The following is a 26398-nucleotide window of genomic DNA, read 5'->3' on the forward strand; positions in this document are numbered from 1 at the left end:
ATTACACAGACCCTTGTTCACCAAATATAGGAACTATGGCCTTGTTCACATCTCCAGGGAATCGATTCCGGCAGACTGGTCCCAGTAGAGAACAGCCTGCCGCGGTTCACAGCCAAGTCCCTATTGACTATAATGGGATCCAGCTGTGATCAGGCCACTTTCCGGCATAAATGTTGTGTTTCATTCGGAAAAAAATCATTGTATGCAGCGGTTTTTGGTCGGGCCGGAAAATCTTGATGGAGATGCGAATGGGGCCCTACATTAAAGTTATCCCATAAAAAGTGGGACAGGTGAAGTAGACAGGGCTCAGAAGTGAAGGAAGCGGTGGACAGGCACTACTGGGTACCCTCTGTTCTGCCAGCAGTCAGACCCCCCACGTTCAGACAATTAACACCTATCCTGTGAATTAGTGATAACTCATTTTTGTGGGATAACTCCTTGAAGAGGAATATTTTTTGACCTGAATTACTGGTAAAAACTTGCCAGTCAGATGGGCCGTCTGTTGTCAGCATTTATTGATTCAACTTACAAGAGGGTGGATTCACACGCTGTGCACTTCTTGTGCCATTTCACTTGCAGAATCCATATTACATTACAATGTTAGTAGATTGGGTCAAAATGTACATACAATACAGACAAATTAATAAAAAACTAAATAAATGCCGAAGATTCAAGGCATCTTGAAGATCTGTGGCGAAATTGCACTACAAAGTCAACAACAATGTGGATTTCAGTGTGGATGTTAGGACTGGTTTTTAGGTTCCACAGCAGGGGCATATCTTCAATGGAGGCAGACCAGGCAACTGCTATGGGGCCTGGGAAGCTCCCGACACTGAACTCCTTCTCTTTCCAATGTGAAAACACTGCATTTTCTTGCAGCCACCATTAGGGGGTGCCAGTGCAAACAGATCATTAGAGCTTCCATTTCAGTTAATTGCAACTGCATACATTCCTATCCACTGAGCTCCCCCTAGTGGTGGCTGCAAGCAGCCAGATTTGTAATAGATGAGAAGCTGAAGATTTATCGTCGTCTGGCGTGAATACATTGAAAAATATGGTGGTCAGAATCGGTGCCATATTTATGAAGCACGTGTTCCACTTTCCTGCCTTTTCTATTTTAATTACTATTTTTTTTTATTAAAAATTCATCCGAAATCTGGGGCATTGCACATCGCATTCTGCATTGCCTGAGAAAGAATGACACATGTACTAGGAAACTGGGTGTGGGGCCCATACTAAGTTTTGCTATGGGAAATCTACGTACGCCCCTTTTCCACACAGTACATTTTTTTTACAGGATTAAAAAAATAAACATAAAAAAGGATAATGGAAAGATCTGCACATCTTCAGTGCTGTGAAAAGGCACAAGTACTGACCAGAATACGGCCTAAGGATGTATTCCCAAATTCTGATATGGTTGTGGTTATTTGCCTTATCTTGCTTTGTTTTCTCCACTTATATACATTGCTGCACTCACAATTCATCTAAAATATGCACATAAAATAGGGAATACGGTGCATACTACACGTGGATTTTCCACCCAGACTTTCATGCAGAAAATCCAGTGTAATACAGTAGCAGCTAAGGGGAGGAGATTTTTAAAATATCACGGAGTGGAGTTTTCCATGCAGAAATTGACGTGCAGTGAGGACTTGTGGCAAATCCATGTTAAAATCTGCAAGTCACACATGTGGATTTGGGTGCATATCTATATAAACTACACTGCCGTGTGCATGTACCCTAAGGGCTCGGCTACACGACAGCAGCTGTCGCACCCAAGGATCAGTGTCGCAAAAAAAAAAAAATATATATATTTATATATATATATATATATATATATATATATATATATATATATAAAACTATATAAATGAGTTTCTGCCTGTCTGTCTAGACATCTGTCTGTCTGGACGTTCTTTATGCGTGACCAAACGACTGGACCGATCTTCACTAAATTTGGCACACAGGTACATCAGGTGTCCGGGAAGGTTTTAGACCGGGTCTCAGCTCTCTAGGACGTACCGTTCCGGAGATATTCCCAAAAAATGACCCGCATTAGCCAATACAAGCCAGCAAGCCTTTCACTTAAATCCGAACTGCCATTTACATGGTCACATGTCCCTTATTAGCCAATAGAAGCTCACAGTCCTACTCCAGGTTGCCATAACAACTGATCACAGACTTTAGCAGTTCACAGGTCCTTAAATATTCAGTCGTATGACGGCACAACTACACTGTGGAAGACACTGTTAAAGCGGCGTGCACTGTGAAGGTCACTGTTAAAGGGGCGGCCACTATGAAGGTCACAGTTAAAGGAGTGGTCAATGTTAAAGGCGCGGACACTGTGGAGGTCAATGTTAAAGAGGTGGACACTGTGAAGGTCACTGTTAAAGGGGCGGACACTGTGGAGGTCACTGTTAAAGAGGTGGTCAATGTTAAAGGGGCAGGTACTGTGGAGGTCACTAGTAAAATAGCAGGCACTGTGGAGGTCACTGTTAAAGGGGCGGTCACTGTAAAAGGGGCAGGCACTGTGGAGGTCACTGTTAAAGGGGCGGACACTGTGGAGGTCACTGTTAAAGGGGTGGTCAATGTTAAATGGGCAGGTACTGTGGAGGTCACTAGTAAAGGGGAGGGCACTGTGGAGGTCACTAGTAAAATAGCGGGTACTGTGGAGGTCACTGTTAAAGGGGCGGACACTGTGGAGGTCACTGTTAAAGGGGTGGTCAATGTTAAAGGGGCAGGTACTGTGGAGGTCACTAGTAAAGGGGCGGGCACTGTGGAGGTCACTAGTAAAATAGCGGGTACTGTGGAGGTCACTGTTAAAGGGGCGGTCACTGTAAAAGGGGCCGGCACTGTGGAGGTCACTGTTAAAGGGGCTGGCACTGTGGAGATCATTGTTAAAGGGGCAGCCACTATGAAGGTCAATGTTAAAGGGGTGGCCATTGTTAAAGGGGCGGTCACTATTAAAGGGGCGGGCACTGTGGAGGTCAATGTTAACGGGCAGGCAGTGCAGAGGTGACTGTTAAAGGGGAGGCACTGTGGAAGTCACTGTTAAAGGGGTGGGCACTGTGAAGGTCACTGTTAAAGGGCCAGCCACTTTCTGTCTGGACGTCTGTCTGTCTGTTCTTTATGCGCGACTAAACGACTGGACCGATCTTCACCAAATTTGACACACAGGTACATCAGGTGTCCGGCAAGGTTTTAGAGCGGGTCTCAGCTCTCTAGGACGTACCGTTCCGGAGATATTCCCAAAATATTACCTGCATTAGCCAATACAAGCCTGCAAGCGTTTCTCTTCATATGCCAACTGCCATACACATGGTCACATGTCCCTTATCAGCCAATAGAAGCTCGCAGGTCCTACTCCAGGTTTCCATAACAACTGATCACATGTTTGAGTAGTTCGCAGGTGACAGGATTAGATACACAGCTCAGCAGGCAGTATCAAACAGGATAGGATATTAGATACACAGCTGACCAGACAGTATTACAAAGGATAGGATTAGATACACAGCTCAGCAGACAGTGGGACGGGGTGCTGTAGAGGTCACTGTCAATATCTTGGGCTCATGCACACGAACGTATTTTCTTTACGTGTCCGTTCCTTTCTTTTGCGGACCGTATGCTGAACTATTCACTTCAATGGGTCCGCAAAAAAACGGAAGTTACTCTGTGTGCATTCCGTCTCGGTATTTCCGTTCCGCCAAAAAATAGAACATGTCCTAATATTGTCCGCATTACTGACAAGTATAGTACTGTTCTATGAAGGGCCAGCTGTTCCGTTCCGCCAAATACGGAATGCACACGGATGTCATCCGTATTTTTTGCGGACCGCTAAATACATACGGTCGTGTGTAGGGATCAACCGATATTGATTTTTTAGGGCCTATACCGATAATTTGTGAACTTTCAGGCTGATAGCTGATAATTTATACCGATATTCTGGTAATTTTCATTTTTGAAAAAAAAATAAAAAATTCCTACACAAATCTGCTGAAAATTAATGTTTATTGTTAACGTGTATTTTTTTTTTTTTTTTTTTTTAAATCTTTCTTTCATTTATACTTAATTTTTTTTTTTTTATTAACTTTTAGCCCCCTTAGGGACTAGAACCCTTGTCCTATTCACATAGATCTCTTTACATAGTTTACATAGTTGAATGTGCTGACAACAAAATCAAACAAAAATAAAAAAAATGGAAATCAAATTTTTCAACCCATGGAGGTCTGGATTTGGAGTCACACTCAAAATGAAAGTGGAAAAACACACTACAGGCTGATCCAACTTTGATGTAATGTCCTTAAAACAAGTCAAAATGAGGCTCAGTAGTGTGTGTGGCCTCCATGTGCCTATATGACCTCCCTACAACGCCTGTGCATGCTCCTGATGAGGTGGCGGACGGTCTCCTGAGGGATCTCCTCCCAGACCTGGACTAAAGCATCTGCCAACTCCTGGACAGTCTGTGGTGCAACGTGACGTTGGTGGATAGAGCGAGACATGATGTCCCAGATGTGCTCAATTGGATTGAGGTCTGGGGAACGGACGGGCCAGTCCATAGCATCAATGCCTTCGTCTTGCAGGAACTGCTGACACACTCCAGCCACATGAGGTCTAGCATTGTCTTGCATTAGGAGGAACCCAGGGCCAACCGCACCAGCATATGGTCTCACAAGGGGTCTGAGGATCTCATCTCGGTACCTAATGGCAGTCAGGCTACCTCTGGCGAGCACATGGAGGGCTGTGCGGCCCTCCAAAGAAATGCCACCCCACACCATTACTGACCCAATGCCAAACCGGTCATGCTGGAGGATGTTGCAGGCAGCAGAACGTTCTCCACGGCATCTCCAGATTCTGTCACGTCTGTCACATGTGCTCAGTGTGAACCTGCTTTCATCTGTGAAGAGCACAGGGCGCCAGTGGCGAATTTGCCAATCTTGGTGTTCTCTGGCAAATGCCAAACGTCCTGCACGGTGTTAGGCTGTAAGCACAACCCCCACCTGTGGACGTCGGGCCCTCATATCACCCTCATGGAGTCTGTTTCTGACCGTTTGAGCAGACATATGCACATTTGTGGCCTGCTGGAGGTCATTTTGCAGGGCTCTGGCAGTGCTCCTCCTGTTCCTCCTTGCACAAAGGCGGAGGTAGCGGTCCTGCTGCTGGGTTGTTGCCCTCCTACGGCCTCCTCCACGTCTCCTGATGTACTGGCCTGTCTCCTGGTAGCGCCTCCATGTTCTGGACACTACGCTGACAGACACAGCAAACCTTCTTGCCACAGCTCGCATTGATGTGCCATCCTGGATAAGCTGCACTACCTGAGCTACTTGTGTGGGTTGTAGACTCCGTCTCATGCTACCACTAGAGTGAAAGCACCGCCAGCATTCAAAAGTGACCAAAACATCAGCCAGGAAGCATAGGAACTGAGAAGTGGTCTGTGTTCACCACCTGCAGAACCACTCCTTTATTGGGGGTGTCTTGCTAATTGCCTATAATTTCCACCTGTTGTCTATCCCATTTGCGCAACAGCATGTGAAATTGATTGTCACTCAGTGTTGCTTCCTAAGTGGACAGTTTGATTTCACAGAAGTGTGATTGACTTGGAGTTACATTGTGTTGTTACATTTATTTTTTTGAGCGGTGTATATATATATATATATATATATATATATATATATACACTGTATATAAACACTCACCTAAAGAATTATTAGGAACACCTGTTCTATTTCTCATTAATGCAATTATCTAGTCAACCAATCACATGGCAGTTGCTTCAATGCATTTAGGGGTGCTCCTGGTCAAGACAATCTCCTGAACTCCAAACTGAATGTCAGAATGGGAAAGAAAGGTGATTTAAGCAATTTTGAGCGTGGCATGGTTGTTGGTGCCAGACGGGCCGGTCTTAGTATTTCACAATCTGCTCAGTTACTGGGATTTTCACGCACAACCATTTCTAGGGTTTACAAAGAATGGTGTGAAAAGGGAAAAACATCCAGTATGCGGCAGTCCTGTGGGCAAAAATGCCTTGTGGATGCTAGAGGTCAGAGGAGAATGGGACGACTGATTCAAGCTGATAGAAGAGCAACGTTGACTGAAATAACCACTCGTTACAACCGAGGTATGCAGCAAAGCATTTGTGAAGCCATAACACGCACAACCTTGAGGCGGATGGGCTACAACAGCAGAAGACCCCACCGGGTACCACTTATCTCCACTACAAATAGGAAATAGAGGCTACAATTTGCACGAGCTCACCAAAATTGGACTGTTGAAGACTGGAAAAATGTTGCCTGGTCTGATGAGTCTCGATTTCTGTTGAGACATTCAAATGGTAGAGTCCGAATTTGGCGTAAACAGAATGAGAACATGTATCCATCCTCTGATGGCTACTTCCAGCAGGATAATGCACCATGTCACAAAGCTCGAATCATTTCAAATTGGTTTCTTGAACATGACAATGAGTTCACTGTACTAAAATGGCCCCCACAGTCACCAGATCTCAACCCAATAGAGCATCTTTGGGATGTGGTGGAACGGGAGCTTCGTGCCCTGGATGTGCATCCCTCAAATCTCCATCAACTGCAAGATGCTATCCTACCAATATGGGCCAACATTTCTAAAGAATGCTATCAGCACCTTGTTGAATCAATGCCACGTAGCATTAAGGCAGTTCTGAAGGCGATAGGGGGTCCAACACCGTATTAGTATGGTGTTCCTAATAATTCTTTAGGTGAGTGTATATATACACACACACAGTATATATTGTGGGGTTTAGCTCTGGTAGATAGGGTAAGCGGACGCAGTACAGAGGCAAAAGACAAGTTCTTAACGCAAAACTTCAGTGTTTATTCACACTTGAGGCAAATGCACAAAACAATTCGTTACTTTGCAGTCTTGGTGTTTACTTCACACACAATGGAAAGTTCATATTAGGCTCCATTCACACGTCCGCAAGTGTTGTGCGGACCGGGTGCAGACCCATTCATTCTCTATGGGGACTGAATGGATGCGGAGAGCACACTATGTGCATCTGCATTTACGGAGCGCGGGCCGCGATCTTTTGGTCCGCAGCTCCGGAAAAAAAAGAGCATGTCCTATTCTTGTCCGCAATTGCGGACAAGAATAGGCATTTCTATGGGGGTTCCGCCCGGGTGTATTGCGGATCCGCAATGCACTAAGGACGTGTGAATGGACCCTAAGAAAAAAGTCACCTTGATGTTAGTTCTGCCTCCAGCAGTCCACGCCAGGCTTTAGGGGGCCTGTTTCCTCGTCCCATGGGTCTCAGCCCTCCAACCTGGCACCAAGCCTCAGATCCTAACACAGAGATCCTGCTGCTGAGCCCAGCTGCCTATTTAAGGACAGCCAGGTGCTGCCAAAAAACCTGGACCGATAATTAAAATCCAGTCCAGTATTTGACCCCACCTGGCTGCAAATTAGCCCAGCAGCACAGGGTGGGAGGAAAATACCTGTTTTACCAGACCATTCCCCTCACTGTGTCACCACACACACACACACACACACACATACAGTTAGGTCCATAGATATTTGGACACTGACACAAAAAAATTTTATTACCTGTTTACTAAAACATATTCAAATCATAGTTATATAATGGACATGGACATAAGGGTATCCAGAGGGTATCCACATTAAAATTGGATTAAGGGTTTAAGAGTTTCAGCTCCTTTACATGTTGCACCCTGTTTTTAAAGGGACCAAAAGTAATTGGACAATTGACTCAAAGGCTGTATCATGGGCAATTCCTTCATTATTTCATTCTCAATTAAGCACATAAAAGGCCTGGAGTTGATTTGAGGTGTGGTGATTGCATTTTGAAGATTTTGCTGAGAAGTAAACATGAGGTCAAAGGAGCTCTCCATGCAGGTGAAACAAGCCATCCTTCATCTGCGAAAACCGAAAAATCCCAGAAATTGCTACGCTATTAGGAGTGGCAAAATCTACAGTTTGGTACATCCTGAGAAAGAAAGAAAGCACTGGTGACCTCAACAATGCAAAAAGACCTGGATTGCCCACGGAAGACAACAGTGGTGGATGATCACAGAATAATTACCATGGTGAAGAGAAACCCCTTCACAACAGCCAACCAAGTGAACAACGCTCTCCAGGATATAGGCGTATCAATATCCAAATCTACCATAAAGAGAAGACTGGCTGAAAGTAAATACAGAGGGTTCACTGCACGGTGCAAGCCACTCATAAGCCTCAAGAATAAGGCGGCTAGATTGGACTTTGCTTAAAAACATCTTAAAAAAACAGAACACTTCTGGAAGAACATTCTTTGGACAGATGAAACCAAGATCAACTTCTACCAGAATGATGGAAAGAAAAAAGTATGGCGAAGGCATGGTACAGCTCCTGATCCAAAGCATACCATCATCTGTAAAACACGGCAGAGGCAGTGTAATGACTTGGGCATGCATGGCTGCAGGTGGCAAAGGGTCCCTAGTGTTTATTGATGATGTGACACAGGACAGAAGCAGCCGGATGAATTCAAATCCAGCCAAACTGATTGGTCAGCGTTTCATAATACAGATGGACAATGACCAAACACATAAAGCCAAAGCAACCCAGGAGTTTATTAAAGCAATTTAAGAAAGAAGTGGAATATTCTTGAATGGCCGAGTCAGTCACCTGATCTGAACGCAATAGAGCATTTCACTTGTTAAAAACTAAACTTCAGACAGAAAGGCCACAAACAAACAGCAACTGAAAACCGCGGCAGTAAAGGCCGGGCATTAAGAAGGAGGAAACACAGCGTCTGGTGATGTCCATGAGTTCAAGACTTCAAGCAGTCATTGCCAACAAAGGGTTTCCAACCAAGTATTAGAAATTAACATTTTATTTACAATTATTTAATTTGTCCAATTACTTTTGAGCGCCTGAAATGAAGGGATTGAGTTTAAAAAATACTTTAGTTCCTCACATTTTATGCAATCTTTTTGTTCCACCCACTGAATTAAAGCTGAAAATCTGAATTGTTTTGTTCAAAATCCATTGTGGTAATGTTTGGAACAAAAATTTGAAAACCATTGTCTGTCCAAATATATATGGACCTAACTGTATATATATATATATATATATTCTTTTCCTCCCCTAAAATGTGTAAAAGGACTACCAATCCTAAAATACTGATGTCGGCCGTTGGCAGTGCAGTCACTGTATCAGCTCCCGCACAGATTTGGCTGTAGGAACAGATTTATTGGTAATTCAGTGAAAATGCCGGGGTCCACAAGCCTCAGTGAAGGAGGGCTGCCTGGAAAGCTGCACCAAGGTCTCCGAGTTTGAAGGATAATTTTTGATGTTGTCACTCTCAATCGCCTGAATGGCTGACAGACAATCAAACCCGTCTGGCAAGCTGGCAGCTCATTTTGCTGGCAGGTGGCAAACAATTAGACACACCAATTTGTGCCTCCTGATGACATTAAAGCATGAAACTAAGTTGTATGCAGGGCCTGGTGATTTGTGTGAAAGCATTTCAAAAATAATACTCTGTGCCGAGGCAACTCATTTCAGACTGCCACCTCCCATTATGGCTTTGAGCGGTGAAGACGACAGGCTTCAGTTAAGAGTGGCGCAAGGCCGCTTCTGTTCAATCCGTCATCGGCGCCCCCCGAGACCTCAATCCCCTCCTTTCATCAATATCACCTCATCATTTACATTCGATAGTTCTAGAGCTGCTGCATACATTACAAACCGAGGCACCTTTTGTTGCAGCGTATTAGCCTACTTTGTATCTCGATCTTGTCAGAGTCCCCCGCTTGTGAACAATAATGGGCCTAACAAGAGCATGATGGCTTTTCTACAGCTCATTCTGCCTCTTCTCGCTAAAACCTGGGCTTAGACATAAAAAAGATCTGGATAATGGCAAATAGGTGTATTTACTAGGCAGTACGATAAGGACAAAAGGGGAATGCACAGCAAATATCCCTGCTCCAAGCTCTACTTAGATACTGATCTAATCAAGGTCTGAAGCTAGTTACCTTAGTGTTCATTTTAAAGAGTTATCCCCATTTATTACCTATCACAAAAGAGAATGCATATGACCACCACTCCACTTCACTTCTATGAGATAGCCATGGGCTGTACTTGGTAATGTCATAAACTGGGGATTCTAGGACCCCCATCTACATGATCCCTGGGGGCTCCAGAGGTCAGACTGCCCCACGATCACATATCTCACTGTCAATTGGTGATAAATGTTGTTCAAATGTCAACCCCTTTAAATCTGCATTAAAGGGGTTGTCTCATAAGGATAAACCCTCTCTATATTCCCAATTAGGGTATATGGATATCACCGAGGGAGGGGTCCTCATGCTCGGGATTGCCTCTAAGTGCCAGAATACTGAACCGATCCTGACATGGACATTAATCCTGACATGGACATTAATTATTATAGACACAAGTTCTGCTTCCCGTACTTCTCGATATGAGCTCACGTGGAGAATCATGACTGAATGGGGTTCTGGTAAGGAAAAGAATAAGGGTAAAGCCCAATGGTGCTGCGGCTTGTCACACGAGGCCGAGGGCAAGCAATGACCACACGATTTAACTACAAAATCGTGCAGCTTTTTCATGCCATGGATGGACATGGGCGCATGTGGCCAGTCACCAGGAGTGGACTGTCAACAGACTATACAGGGAAATTTCCCCGTGGGCCAACACCCAGCGGGCTGTCCAATGGCCAGCTACATAATGATCTGATTCTCTCAGCATTAATGCTAGGAGCATCAGGCACTTATGCACCTGGCCCGCAGCCGTTCTCCTGAATTCAAATGTATCACTGTCCTCTGTATGGGCATAGGGCAGTATTTTATGCTTCACTGTGGTATCTGGTTTTTACTTGGGGAGTATTTTGTGCTGCACTCTGGTATTGCTGGCCTCACCTACTTCTGTTGTCTCTACCTACTTGAGGCTTGTGTTGGCTCTGCCTACTTCTGTTGTCCCACCTTTTGTCAAATTTGGACTGTCCTACAAATATGGGGCCACTTTTAGTTTTTTCCCAGAGCCTCTTTAAGTTCCTAGAACGCCCCGGCCAGTCGCACCATCGGGCAGCACCCTAATGGAAAATGAACATCTGATTCACAATTTAGCGGATAGTGGGGACTCTGCAGTAAGACACCCTGCTCCCCACCATGACCAGCTTGACTCAAAACTGATATTGCCCAGTGGAGACAACCACATCAAAAACTTGCAGTTTAATCCCAAGACATAGTAGCTCTGTTCCCCCTTTAATTATCTTTAGATTTCATGGTTAGGAGGGTGTTAACCCTGATGAGTCTGATGGGCTTCTCCACACTTGGTTCTCCACTGTGTAGAAGTAATGTTGCTCCAGCACTCACTACATGGACATACGTAAAATAATAAGGTGCTGCCCGATTTCAGCAGGTGACCTGACATTTGCACCGTTTAACCTGATGACATGATCATTCCGATGCAATGCAATCACATCAGTCTTTGATCATGGTGAAATAATAAACTACAATTATCAGGAAAATTGAGCGTTAACTACACGAGTCTGTCCGACCAGATGTCTAGACACAAAGCCAACAAAAACTTCTCATAGAAATGATATGGTAATTAACATTTTGAGAAAGAAACATAGAAAAGAAAAAAAAACATTCAAGTCTGATATGATGTCATACCTGTCAAAGGAATGAAACTGCATGGGAAGAATGACCTGGGCTTCCCTTTTGAGCGCAGGGTCTGGGTACGGTACTGGGTCTGGTCCAGCTTCGGCCAACTCGAATGGAGCAGCCACTAGACTTTTAAGAATTTCTTTGATATTGATACCCTTGCTTTGGCTGATGCTAGAAATGGAGGGAGCTGGTTTTAGCATTTCGCTAGGGCTGTCTGTTAAACTTTCCTGCGACTTTTTCACATCCGATGACAGTGTAGATAGCAGTTCACCCATGACGTCTGGGCTTGTGCTGCTATCTAGATCAGTTCCATTTAGGATGCTGCTGAGGTGTTCTTCTCCAATGCCTGAGTCTGTGTGAGGAATAGAGCTCTCTAAATGAAGTTCTTCAATAGGTGTGGGGGTTTCTTTTTCCTTGATATCAGGGAATAGAGCTGGTGTATCTAAAGAAAGAACACAAAAATGAGTTCAGTCACAAGAAATCCTTTGACCGTGCCCCCCCCATTCAAATGGTGAAAAAAAAACACACTTAAAGTGATTCTTATTTTTTAATCATCATATCATTTTTAGGTCCGATATTCTGTGCTGATTAATTTCTCCATATGCCTTGAACATGGTTGAAATGCAATTGTTATGATCTAGAGCTTGAAACCTGATTTAAAAGATAAAGTGTTGGTCGCTTGCAGCTGTCTCTAGAGGGCGCTTACTGCATACAGTGTAACCATTCAGTTCAGTGTATAACAAGCTCCTTGGCTCCCCCTAGTGAACACAGGGAGAATGTTCATCATTTATATCCACAGGGGATTTCAAGTTCTGTATCAAGGCGTCCCCCCCAAGTAGAGATAGTACCTCCAAAAACAAGTTCTGTATCAGAAACACAAAGCTCCAGCCACTATAAAGATATATTAAGAAATCGGTACAAAACCTATTTATATTTAGAAAAAACAATACTAAAATGGTGTTTAAATAGTTCAAGACTGCGCCATTTACTCCACTTCCTCAACAGGTGCATTTTTTTAGCACATACGTCATATTTTTTTTTTCGGTTCTGTTCTGTTAAGTAAATCATTTTTGCACATTTCGGTGATCCATGGACTTTATTTTTATCCCATTTTTATTTTAGCTTTTTTTTTTATAACCATAAAAATGTTACAAAAAGTTTTTCACATTCTTTAATAATTTTTTTTTTTAATAACATAATTTGCAAGTAAAATCTATATTTAAAAAAAAAAATGTCCCCTTTCAATAACAGCCATTTTGATATATGAGGGCAGGGCTAGAAGTGGCACCTGGAAACAATTTTTTTTATTTCACACAAAAGTTATAACGACATATAAAACCTTTGGAGGACATTTAATATTACATTTTTTTTTTTCATTTTTTTTTTTTACAATTATTGGTGATTTTTCATGTAACCGGGAAACCCATTCCCAGAGAGGTTGTAGAGCGGCGTACAACCTCATTGCAGAGCTGATATGGGTCTAAGACCTGGCAGGTCGCGCAGACTCCTCGCCCCAGTGATCACATGACCATTGGGACCAGAGCAGGAAGCAGCATTGGCGCTTACAGATCTCTATACACAGTGCTTCTTGAGAGCTCTGTATAGAGAAATGGGGAAGGGAGGGATTGTGAAAAAAGCCACCCCTGCCTCCTCTATGGGAAGTCTCTCTGTTACTCTCTACAAGGATGTTTAGAAACGTCCGCGCTGAGGACTATGCCAACCGCCAGGACATGCACAGTCAGCGGGTGATCAGCACGCAGTTAAAGAGAACCTGTCACCATAATTTATGGGAAAGATTAAGTAAAATATGTAATGTATTAATTTCAAACCTGCTCTTTCTATGCTTAGGAGTCATGTGGGCGGTCCTATTCAGTGACTGCTGACTTTGCAAGACTAAGAATAGAGAGTTGGCTGTCAATCACTGATAGGACCGCCCGCTGGAGGGCTAAGCATAAAAAGAGCAGAGGATTAAATGAATAAAATAGAATAAAGTTGTGCTAAATCTTTTCCTACTATCTGCTCAGCTCGTCCTGCTCTATAACAGGCTGCCTGCAGATTGCACTGCATTTCCACGGTGATGGGTTCCCTTTAAGGATAGGCAATAATAAATACTAGTACAAAAGAAATCTACAAAATCAACACAGCAATGGTTTCAAAAGATACGGGTGATAAGAGGTCAGAAGTGTGCCATCTGCACACACAAAGAGCTGTGCAGAGATGGACAAGGGGATGGACAAGGTCTCCGGGTGACATCAGTTTAGGAATATTGAGCGGGGGTTCACACCCGCAGGAATCCCAGGGGAAGGAGACATTTGATGTAAATTCATTCACATACACCAGAGCGTTGGGATGTGTCAGTTACATCAGAGCATGCTGCAAATGGAAAATAATACAACTTATCCAATGACCAAATGATCAAATCCTGACACGGGAGAATTAAACAGCAGCAACCTGCCTGCCCTAGGGGCAAGATCAGTAAACGGCCAAGCACAGGCATGAGGTGTCATTAAGTACCGGTCATCACACATAAGACTATTCACTAACACACAATCTAAAAAGAATTACCGCAACTACAGGGTTAATAACACTTGTATACAGAGGAGATAGATATGAGATGGTTAGACAGATAGATATGAGATAGATAGACTGGTATATATTTATATATATATAAAATTAAATATTATTATATATTACATATTATATTAGAATATTAATAATATATAATAAATATTTACCGGAATATATATTTTTTTATATAAGTTTAGAGTGATTTTGCATGAAGGGTGTAATAACTCTGACGTTAAATAAACCACATATACAATGGATGATGTTTCGAATGTCAGTTTCTCAGCGCTTCTTCATAAAGGTTTGGTTTGTGCTGGTTCCTCTGTTATTACTCCGGAAAGTGTATAAATACATAAAATGATAACTGACCGTTACCATTCCCCTTATGAAAGGGATGTGTTCATACACACTAACATTGTCCAATCAGTGCCGACAGAGGCAACTGTCAGCAGTTTGATCCAATCCCAAGGGCCACAATAAAGCTTAAAAGGGTATTATTATCATCTGAAACCCTTACGGTATATAAAGAGAGTATACCATAAATGACTGTTAGGTGCTGGTTTCACCTCCAGGACTGCCATATATCTGGAGAATGGGGATCCTCTGCTCCCGTCTGCACGCCAGAAAGTCCCTCTCTCACACGCTCAGTATTTTTGCATCAGTATTTGTAACCAGGAGTGGGTCCAAAACACAGAAAGGAGCAGGTGCACATATTTCTATTATACCTTTTCTCTGTAGGTTCCACTCCTGGTTTTGGCTTACAAATACTGATGCAAAATACTGACAGACATTGTGAAACAGGCCTTAATTTAGTTGCTGAAACAAGTGTTTTACTATTCCCAAAATCTACAATGAATGGCCACCTCTCCATTACATCTAGTCCTTACTGAAGTGCCACACAGGTACCAGAAGACCTTCATTCTGCCAGTATCTGTGGGTCTCATAGGCAAAAATAATTAGTACTTGCCCATTCTTGCTACTGCCCACGGGCAACTCCTCTCTGACACTCTGACAAATGTATGTTAGCAGCCAACAGACACAGACAAGCGTGTGTGACCAGACAGTTGGGGCTGCACAGAATGGCATTGCAGACCGCATGTGGCCCCCAGGCTGTGCACCCCTGCTCTAGGGCAATGGTAATAGCCCATAGACAATTTATTCATATATTTCCAGGATGAATTACAGAGGAACTGCACCATGCAGCGTTCTAAGTAAAAATTGTTTCAGATTTATTTTTTCATGGTGAATACAAGTATTTACTAAAGCAGACATGTAAGGAGAGGGGGTCCAGTATGTAAAAGATAGGCAACCTCAGCTAAGGCTACTTTCACACTAGCGTTTCTCTTTTTCGGTATTGAGATCCGTCATAGGGTCTCAATACCGGAGAAAACACTTCTGTTTTGTCCCAATTCATTGTCTATGGGGACAAAATGTAACGGAACAGAACAGAATGCTCAGAAAATGTATTCCGTTCCATTTGGTTGCGTTCTCATACCGGAGAGCAAACCACAGCAAGTTGCGTTTTTTTTTTTTCCGTAATGGGATGCGGAGCAAGAGTGATCCATCATGAACCACAATGAAAGTCAATGGGGACAGATCCGTTTTCTTGGAAACAATAGAAAACGGATTCATCCCTCATTGACTTTCAGTGGAGTTCATGACGGACCCGTCTTGGCTATGTTAAAGATAATACAACCGGATCCTTTCATAACAGATGCAGATGGTTGTATTTTGAGTAACGAAAGCGTTTTTGCTGAGCCCTGCTGGATCTAGCAAAAACGCTAGTGTGAAAGTAGCCTAACGTGATATCAGATAATGCAGGCTCATGGTAATGTCATACTCCAACCACACTCACACAACTGTATAAACTTTTCTATGCACAATGCTCAATCTGTAAAAAAAAAAAAAAAAAAGGCATGTTGCATTATACAGGAGACCAATGAAAGCTTTGTACGAGTAACGCTCTAAAGGTGAAAATGCAGCATTGATGTAAAAACTCCTGACAAGCGTCTCCATACGAGGAGAGCTTCTTCCCACAGGGCAGAGCCATCAGCTTTCAGGGTGAAAGCAGAGCGTGCAGACAAAGAGATGGAGGACACGGGCGCTTTGTGCGGCATTAGTTTTACAGCACGATGAGCGTGGACACAAACTAAAAAGACTGAGGGGCTCTGGGGAGGTGCTGGGGCTTGACATGTTAGTCTTTTTTTTTTTTTTTAAATCATTCAACCTCTGAAAGAATTGCAATCTGCGGAGAGACTGAATCTATTTAGCCATTAGAGAGTTCCGAAAATGGTTTTACGTCAGCGCAGGCACAGTTCACACTGGGTTGTGTAATGTACAATTGTGCTCTGACAGAAACGTGTTTTCATCTTTTTACTGAGGCTTCTGCAGGGTTTCATTCATGTCAGTCATGTGCTCAGCAAGAGGGGGGTGGAGGATGTGATAACGGAGAAGACGCTGCATGGCTATGTGATCAGTATCTACCAGGGAACACCAACAGATGATCAGGCCAATTATCGGGAATGGACGTCCGCATGAGCGGTGTGTAAATGTGCCAACAACCAGCTGATCAGATCGCTTGGGCTATATTCACACTTGTGGTAGCAGGGTCTGGCAGGCTGTTCCAGCAGAGGAACAACCTGCCGAATCCGTGCTACCACTAGCCCACTGTGCCACTGGAAGTCCAAGTCGGCCCCATTCACTATAATGGGGACATGCCGGAGGTCCAGCCGGACAAAAACCGCAGTATGTTGTCGTTTTTGTCTGGCGGCCTCTAGGCATGTTTATCATGCGGCATCCGACCCGCCCCTATTATAGTGAATGGGGTCGGAGCGGACTCCCAGCAGCACGTTGGGTTAGCGGTAGCACAAATCCGGCAGGCTGTTCTCCCGCCGGAACAGCCTGACGGACCCTGCTACCTAAAGTATGAAAGTAGCCTAAGGCTAGGTCTACACAACGACATTTATCGCACCAATGTCGCGTGACAATTTTTATAATGATAGTCTATGGTGTTGCACTGCAACAGTCGCAAAATATCCATTCGAGATGGATTTTTTTGCGACTGTCGCGTCGCAGCGTCTTGCATTGCGACACCATAGACTATTATAAAAATTGTCGCGCGACATTGGTACCACAAATGTTGCAGTGTAGTTGAGCCCAATATGTCGCCGTGTAGACCTAGCCTAATGCAGGCATGAAAGCTCTCGCTGGTTGGCAGCACAACTCATTAACGCTGGGGATGTGCAGCCGACATAATGTCAAAAATCTGGTGGAACAAAATCACAGTAACGATTCATGGTTTGATTTTTATGGCTTAGAATTGAGCTGAAAAAAGGATGCTAAGCTTAATAATAGACTGACGTGTTCTGTTCGGCAGAGATCACTTTTCAGCAGTCATCTTATTAAAATCATAGGCAGGATTACATTGACAGGTATACTATATACCAGATATTGGAGATGTGCACTTGTCAGCAAATTCCACTGCTCTTGGTCCCCTCTTTATACGTGGCCCAAATACGGAGAAGTAAGACGATGCCCTCTATTTTTAGCCCCTTTGTGCATAAAGGGCATTGCCACCGGTGAACCCAAGACTCTGCTCATTTTCTTTGCTGGTTTTGCCCCCTCCTCTTTGACTGACAGGGTGCGGCAGTGTATAGGTACAGTAATCCCGCCTAGTCTTGAAATCTTGTGACAGGGCATACGCCTCTTTGATCAGCGTGGCCGGCAAAGAAAATGAGCGGAGCCTCTGGGACAACACCTTTGAGGCACCAAGGGGCATAAAGTCGCCTAAAATTAAAATGCTTATTCTCTGCGTTTGGCCCACGTATAAATATGGGACAAAGATCATTAGAATCAGCTGACAAGTGCTCATCACATCTGCCATGTCAGCTGGATTTACATGCATTTCAAGGTATGTGGTGACAGATTCCATTAAATACATGATATGCACAGCTTATCTGCTCCACCTCCCTACACAATGACCTCTGTAGATGTGAGACACTGCTATGTCTAATAAAAATAATACAGGTAAAACATCTTCTTTAAATGTTGATGGCCTAGTACTGCCCTCTGGGACCCTGCCGACAGGAACAAAAAGCTAATATGCAAAATACATATATTGCTACTGTTAATGCATTTTTTTTTTAACTAGGTTTACGGTAATTTTTCCTGACCACTTCATCAGGGAAGGCTACAGTGGACAATGGTGGCAAAAAACTCATGACCAATGTAGAACTATTATCGTGACTGATAGAGCATCTGTCAGCTGTCCCCACGTCGGTTTTAGAAAATACATGAATTCCCAATAAAATGAAGCATCTACTCTTAGAACTCTGCTTTAGGCTGTTCCTCTGTTATTCCTCCTTTAGGGTGCACATTTAGACGCCAGTCTTAGTCCATGTCCGCTGCCGCTTGATGCGCCTAAGTTATGTAGAGGTGCCGGCCTCTACATAACTTAGAGGCTTTACCGGTGGCAGTGCGACTTGCTTAAATCTTCGACAGCTACCTCGCTGGCATAGATTTAAATCATTTTATACGCCAAAACCAGCCGTAGAGAAAGATGAATCAGACGGGCCTGTGGAACCTCCCCCTTCCTCAACCATACCAAGCCCCTTTTTTTTCCGCCACCTTGGGAAAAGTCGCAGGTTCGGACGCAAAAACCCCTTTCCGAACAGATCTGCAAAAACAGTACGCCAAAAAATTGTGTACTTTCAGTAATAAATGACCCCCTAAGGGTATAATTGACTTGCTGCAGATCTCTAAATCCGCACAACAGGTCAATTTCCCCATCGAAAAAACTAACAAAAAGTGTACATGAGATTTGTCTGAACTCGAAAACTTTGCTGGTACTACATTATGCTGCAGTTTTTCTGAACAAAAATCTGCGCGGAAAAAAAACGCATAGTCTGCAGTGTGTGTAGATAGCCTAAGACAGTGATGGCGAACCTATGGCACGGGTGCCAGAGGCGGCACTCAGAGCCCTCTTTGTGGGCACCCATACCCTGGAAAAAGTCTATGGTGTACCAATATGCCTTAGACTTTTCCTGCTATTCATCAGCGCAGGGCGCACTATGAACAGCACAGGCAGCGCACTGAATGTAGGCAGGCTATTATAGCTAAATGATAAAGTACATGGAAGATATTCTATATTGGACTGTAGTATTCAGGGTAAATTGCTGTGTTGGCACTTTGCGATAAATAAGTGGGTTTATGTTGCAGTTTGGGCACTCGGTCTGTAAAAGGTTTGCCATCACTGACCTAAGACTTGCTGTGCTTATCAATGCTGTGGTCAGATGCTTCTTTAAAGTGTATAGTAAAATATTTAAAACTAGCGATGAGCGGATTTCTTGGAAAGATTTGTCCGCGTTGGTTGGGCAATTCAGTTCAGGTCCCACTAAGTTTGATTTAAACAGTGAATGCTCCAACTGCCCTGAAAAGTCATGTGTAACACTCTGGGGTCTCCTAGGACTGCATCCAAACTCTGCATGCTCTGGCATTATTTCAGGCGCTTTTCCCACAGGTTTCTATGCCAGGAACATATACACGTAAAAAAACGTCATGACAAAAGCATGAAACGTATGGCTTTTTTACATCTACACAATACAGAAAAAATAAGTGTATGTAAGGCGCCATTAAAGGAATAAAATCTTAAATTTATTCAATTATTTATCATCATTAGATTAAAAGCAAATTGTGAAAATTGGTATTCTTGATCGCTGGACAGCAGCAGAAGCACAATGGAGAGGGGAGGGGGGGAAGAGTTATTGTAGTTGTGCCATGTTTTTGGACTAGAGTGGACTTTGTTATAGAGTCCATGGCGTTCCTGAGGAGTTTTGTTCCTCTCGTCATTTTCTGGTTCCGTCTTTCTCCGAGCGCTGTATTTGCAACAGGTTTATAAACCAAAACATTTTTAAAATTCTCAAATTTCTGTGGGGGTGGGGTAACAAATTTACCATACATCATGCGTATTTCAATATACCGTATTTGAAATTAGGGCAGTACAAAAAAAATAGGCCATCTGGTGCCAAAAAGTCCAAGTCTAAAATTCCCCCAACAGTGTGAATATTAGTGCACTGATATCACAAACCTTACCACACTGAATTAAAGGGGGTTTTCAGGTGTTTAACACGGATGACATATCAGGGTGGGGAGAGGGGCACCCCTACCAATCAGCTGGATTAAGCGGCCATGGCGCTTCAGTAAGCACCGCCTTCTACTTGAAGCCTACCAAGCACAGTGCCACCTATTGGCCAGTGGCTGTGCTTGGTATTACAGCTCGGCATCATTCACTAGACTGGGAATAAGCTTCAACAAGCCCATGTGCTAGGGGGGGCACAAGCTATAGACCAGCTGTAAGGTAACTTATTATGTCAGCGTATCAGAAGCTTAAAGGTAAGATGGCTGGCAGGAGAGAAAAGCTGCCATCATCTAATAAGAACAGTAAATTCTCAAACACAGTGTAAAACTGTCCGATGTAATATAAAATGCTCAGCACTGTATAAAACTGTCCAATCCAATATTTCACTGGGTTTAAGCAACTGTCGAAGGCAATTTAGGCAAATGCAGATATGAGTAAGCATACATTCTTCTCTGTCATCCTGCCATTCTACTTAGGGGCTCCATTTTACAGGTAAAAGAAAAGAAATTAAAAATCTATTTCCATATGGAAAGTTTAGGGACTGGAAACCACATGGGTGCTGGGTCACCGCTGACCTTCGTTACTTGTTAGAAGAGTCCCAATAGGCTGATCACACAGCGTCCTCCCTGCTGGGACTCCCAGTAACCACATGCAATCTGTAGGAAAATCTGACAATATTCTCCCTTCAGGACCACCATGGGAGAAATTAAGCACTACATAGTGCCCCCTTCAAATCAATGGGTTGTATGTGTAATGCAGGAAAAGACAGGTCCTCCAGAGAGAGACACTCTGATATTGGTCTTCACGCTGGTCAAGAGATTTGGTTCCTGAATAAAAGATGCCTTAAAGAGGACCTTTCTTGGTTTTTATTTATTCTAGATAAATACCTTTACTTGCGGGGTACCCCCCGCTGATGCTGCCACCCTGCCTGTTTTTTTAAAATATCGCTCCTGCGCCCCGCTGTGCCCCCCTGCAGTTTTCCCGCTCAGTATGTTAATACTGAGCATCGGTACAGGGAGGAGGAGACGCCAGGGTTCCTCAATGGGCGTCTCCTTCTCCCTGGCTGTGCCGTGATCCAATCACAGCGGAGAGCGTCACAGCCGTGGAGAGAAAAAAGCTCACCTTCTCCCTGGCTGTGACGCTCTCCGCTGTGATTAGATCGCGGCACAGCCAGGGAGAAGGAGACGCCCATTGAGGAACCCTGGCGTCTCCTCCTCTCTGTACCGATGCTCAATATTAACATACTGAGCGGGAAAACTACAGGGGGGCACAGCGGGGCGCAGGAGCGATATTTAAAAAACAAAAAACAGGCAGAGTGGCAGCATCAGCGAGGGGTACCCCGCAAGTAAAGGTATTTATCTAGAATAAATAAAAACCATGAAAGGTCCTCTTTAAGATCCCCTGTGTAAAAGAAAGTAGGATTTATAAACTGAATGGCCCATTTAATATTATTTAAGACTACTGAAAGGGTTTGTCCCACCTTTCTGTTTTCAGGATATTGGAAGCAGCGTAGCTTGCTATGATATGGTCATTGCAATGGGAGTTACAGAAACAGGCATGCTCGGCTGTGCCATGGAAACAGTGAGATGGGACAAAAAAAAAACCACAACATTTTTTAAATCCGTTTTTTATTCAAAATTGTCAACAGTTTTCCCTCTACAGCTTTCACTTTACCTACAGACTATTGTTCTGACTGGCCAATAAGATAATGGGTTGCATCAAAAGGGCCATAGATGCCTGTGATGAGAACATAGTCCTACCACTTTACAAATCACTAGTCAGACCACACATGGAGTACTGTGTACAGTTCTGGGCTCCTGTGAACAAGGCAGACATAGCAGAGCTGGAGAGGGTCCAGAGAAGGGCAACTAAAGTAATAACTGGAATGAGGCAACTACAGTACCCTGAAAGATTATCAAATTTAGGGTTATTCACTTTAGAAAAAAGACGACTGATGGGAGATGTAATTACTATGTATAAATATATCAGGGGTCAGTGCATCAGGGGCCTGAATGTATTTCTGGAGTGTAATAATATTACAGGCTATAGCTACTAGAGAGGGGTCGTTGATCCAGGGAGTTATTCTGATTGCCTGATTGGAGTTAGGAAGGAATTTTTTCGCCCTGAAGTGAGGAAAATTGGCTTCTACCTTACAGTTTTTTGTTTTTTTTTGCCTTCCTCTGGATCAACCTGCAGGATAACATGCTGAACTAGATGGACAAATGTCTTTTTTAAGCCTTACAAACTATGTTACTATGACTCACACTGAACCTGTCATGGAGCTGCTTTGACGGCTCAATCTGTAGCCTTTATCTCTGAACTCCTGACAGCTTATGAACACCCATTTAAGCCATATTCTTATCAGTTTGATCATTTATAGCCTTTAAAACTCATAAAACTGTCCTTATGTTGTCCTTTTCCAGGAATCATGTCCGATGGAGCTTCGTGTCATACACTTGACATGGTGAGACGTCAGGCCCACTGTTGACAACAATGATCTCATTCACGACACCAGTCCTCGAGGGAAAGTATTCACAGAACAGGACTCTATTACACATAGCTGGCAATACTCATGTTCTTCTAGGACTGGTACACATATTCTCTCCTATTTTATCCTTCATTACATTTATCTGACATGGTAGGGGCTCAGGAAGTGATTGCTCAGTCAAAAAGCCGAACCAGGGAAACAAGATCTACACAGGAGAATTAAGAGACGGTCCACAGCGCCACAAGTGAAATAAGGTTGGAGTTTCCTTATTACCAGTCAATGTCATGTCCTCTTCTCTCAAGATGTTAAAATTCTGTTCAACCATTAAAGAAATAAATGAAAAATGATTGACAGAACAGAAAGATCCAAGGGCTGATATGAAAGGTGAATATTTTTCAAGGGTGAAAACCAGAGTTCTTCTAATAAAAAAATAAATATTTGATTTCTGCGACTGAGTGAATCTTGTGGGTGAGGAAAGGAAATTCATTAGGAATTTAATAGATAACAAAAGATGATGTATTTAGAGTGACCAGACAGGAGTACAATTCATATACGTAATGGATACTTCAATGGCTTATTAACTTTTATGAAGACCCTTCAAGGAACATACAATGACAATGTAGCCCTTCAACCAAAAATGTTGGGCACCCCTAAGTTCACATATGAACTTCAGTGGACACTGTACATTCAACAAACTTTGCATGAATCAAAAGTATAGGTGAATATAAGAAAAATTGTAATATATCTTATCAGAGAAAACTGGTTTCTCTCTATCGGCTTGCTGCTTTCTCCATAGGCGTCTATGGGCAGCATGTAGAATGCTGACAGTTCATTTTCTCTCTCCGGAATGATTCAGCAGAGAATGTTAGATTAAGAGGAGCGGGGGAGGGAGAAAGAGCTATTTTTATTTGATGAGATATATTACAAAGTTTCCCTATTTTTACTGATAGTACTGATTTATGCACATTTGAAGGTGCATTGACTATTTAAACGTTTATAATGTTATATACCCCTAGGTTTAGCCATCAATGTTAGAATGGTGCCGGTGCGACCACAGGGACCCCTACTAATCAAGAGGTGGAAGAGGCAGAAATCCTAAAAAATACTAAAGTCACTTAAGATATTATATAGACACATTGTCATTCTCAACAATGTACTGGGTCTGGTATTTCAGTTTGTCTACTTTCACTTTTATAGGGTTTTCAGAGCCTCAGTGGAAGTGGCAGCCACTTCATTTTTGATCCCACCAGTCTCATGCTGATGACAAAAGCTAAGCACTGTTTAAGCTCTTACAACCACTTTAAGAAACAGCAGATTAGAAAAACGTTGAAATTTTTAATTATAAAGACGCAATTAAAATACAAACACAACAGAGAAAATAAACTTTCTTTAAATGATCCAATAGTTTTGCTAAATTCTGGTACTGAACAGAACCTGCGCAGGAGCTGTACAACACACAGCTTGAGTCGAGGAGTCTTCATACTCGAGGCTCCCCAATGTTTCTCGGAGTTCATGAATATCAGGACTCATCGGCTCAATTCAAGTAACCTAGCACTTTGCTAAGGGGATCAGAAACTGGTGACACATTCCCTTTAAAGACATAAGAGCAATAAGGACATACCTGTACTCGTTGGCGAGTTAATTTCTTGCCTGATGTTGCGAATGCTTTGGCTGGCGGAGCGCGCAGTCTCCCGCTGAGGTTCCAGAATATCACGGTATTTAGACACCATTAATACAGATATGAAGTAGACAACCGCCAGAGCAAGGAACTGAGCCTGTTTACTGTCATCCTAAAAGAGGGACAAAACACTGTCAGCGTGCACCTGATGACGAGCACAGAGGGGAAAAGACAGAGAGAGCACAAATATCTTACAGTATATGTGTGTAGTCCATAACAGATGGCGTCATCCACATTTAGTGTCATAATGGTAAGGGTCTCTGCTTCTTAGGGGAGCTCCAGACTCCCCCCACAGAAGATGTCGGGGGAGAGAAGGATCTGGTGAAATTAATATTTTCGCCTGATCCTTTTGCTCTACCAAAAGATAAGCCGCTGGCAGTAGGGTCTGGCAGCGGCTTTCCCCCATTGAATACACATACGTGTATGTGTATGGGGGAGAGTTCATTGAGTTCCTAGAAAGAGCTGTCGGCCAACAGCTACTGAATGTGTATGGCTGCTCTTACACAAGACATATCTCATTCAGTAAAATCAAAAGGAACATTGAAATTATTGCAGCTCCAAGAGCATTCTCACCAAGCTTTCCTACAGACCTGGGCAAAGCTTCAACAGTTATGCAGTGATTATTAGAAGGCTTTAGTGAAGATGGGTTCAAATCTACATCTGAGGATCCGTTAGGAGCCTCCATCGCAGATTTAGTCATACTAGTCTGATTAAAAAATTTTTAAAAAAACTTTGTCCAGTAGAGGACTCTCTGACATTATAGTCAATGAGGTCCATCTGCCGCTGTGCATTTCAGTCATAGTGTTTAGCAAAGTTCTCTAAATTCGATTCGTAGCTAAATACTTCATCATCACTAAGCGCATTTCTTTGTAAATAGCGGGTGTATTGATAGGGAACGGCAATTACTCCGCTCTTTGTCATGGTACCCCTCAGATGCCACGTTCATCGCTGATCGCGGCATCTGACTTTAATATTTAGGTCTATAACAAAATTAAAATAAAAAATCATACTAAACTCATCTATTTGATCGCAAAGCGCCCGCCACAGACATCTTAGTTAAAGATCCAGCGCAAAATCTGTCGCGGCTTGTGATGATGTCATCACGTAGGTCATACGCCACCGTGCACGGGATTTCGCTCAGCATCTTCAATCAAGATGGCGGCGGCCAGCTCTTTGCATTCAAATCAATGAGATAGGCAAGTATGATTTTATTTTATTTTTTTAAACCCCATTTCAGGGAACACTGATTTGTTACCACCAAGGAATTCGGCTTTGTGGCGAATCGAATTTCCCCTTCGATTCGCTTAACACTAGTTGTGAACAGAAAAATGGAAGAAAAAATGGCACAGAATTGGCCTAAACGGAAAGCTGCATGATAATCACATTACAGAAGTGTAATCATGGTGAAATATGTTCATAACCATAATGTTTCCTAAAAACAGAGCGCAACTAAAACTCTTTTTCTATAGATTTATTATATTTTTTATGTTAGAGGTCAAAAGCTGTCAAATTTGTAGAAGCAAAATAACAAGAAAAAAAATCCACTTTGAACATGTTTGGATCACATTATGGACGGCCGTATGCTGTCCGCAAAAATGTGGATTAGTTCTTTTGCGGACAGTTCAGCATGTCCACAAAAAAAAAACATTGCATTCCACATTTTTGAAGACCCATAGACTTCAATGGGGCCAAGTCCTGATTTTCACTGAGAATTATAGGACATGTATTTGTTTTGCGGAGCCGTTGAACGGAAGAAAAGGGCCCCATAGAAATGAATAGACCTGCATCTAATCTGCATAAAAAACGGATCCACATTTTTGCAGACAGCATACGGCCGTCTGAATGAGTCCTTACTCTTCCCGGATTTGCCACTAGAT

At 43.1% G+C, this 26398-nt stretch overlaps 1 protein-coding gene across 10 annotated transcripts in view; it reads right to left on the reverse strand.

The window, feature by feature from the left end:
- The window catches only part of NBEA (neurobeachin), a 630876-nt gene that overhangs the window by 317583 nt on the left and 286895 nt on the right, over positions 1-26398 (reverse strand). For all 10 annotated transcript variants that reach the window (XM_040426128.1, XM_040426125.1, XM_040426127.1 and 7 more), the window contains 2 exons: positions 24465-24633; positions 11661-12096 (listed from right to left, as the gene is read on the reverse strand). In XM_040426128.1, the coding sequence (XP_040282062.1) occupies positions 11661-12096; positions 24465-24633 (605 nt within the window). The remainder of the gene's footprint in view (positions 1-11660; positions 12097-24464; positions 24634-26398) is intronic.

The sequence above is a fragment of the Bufo bufo genome, chromosome 3, assembly GCF_905171765.1.
Source record: "Bufo bufo chromosome 3, aBufBuf1.1, whole genome shotgun sequence".
NCBI lineage: Eukaryota > Metazoa > Chordata > Amphibia > Anura > Bufonidae > Bufo > Bufo bufo.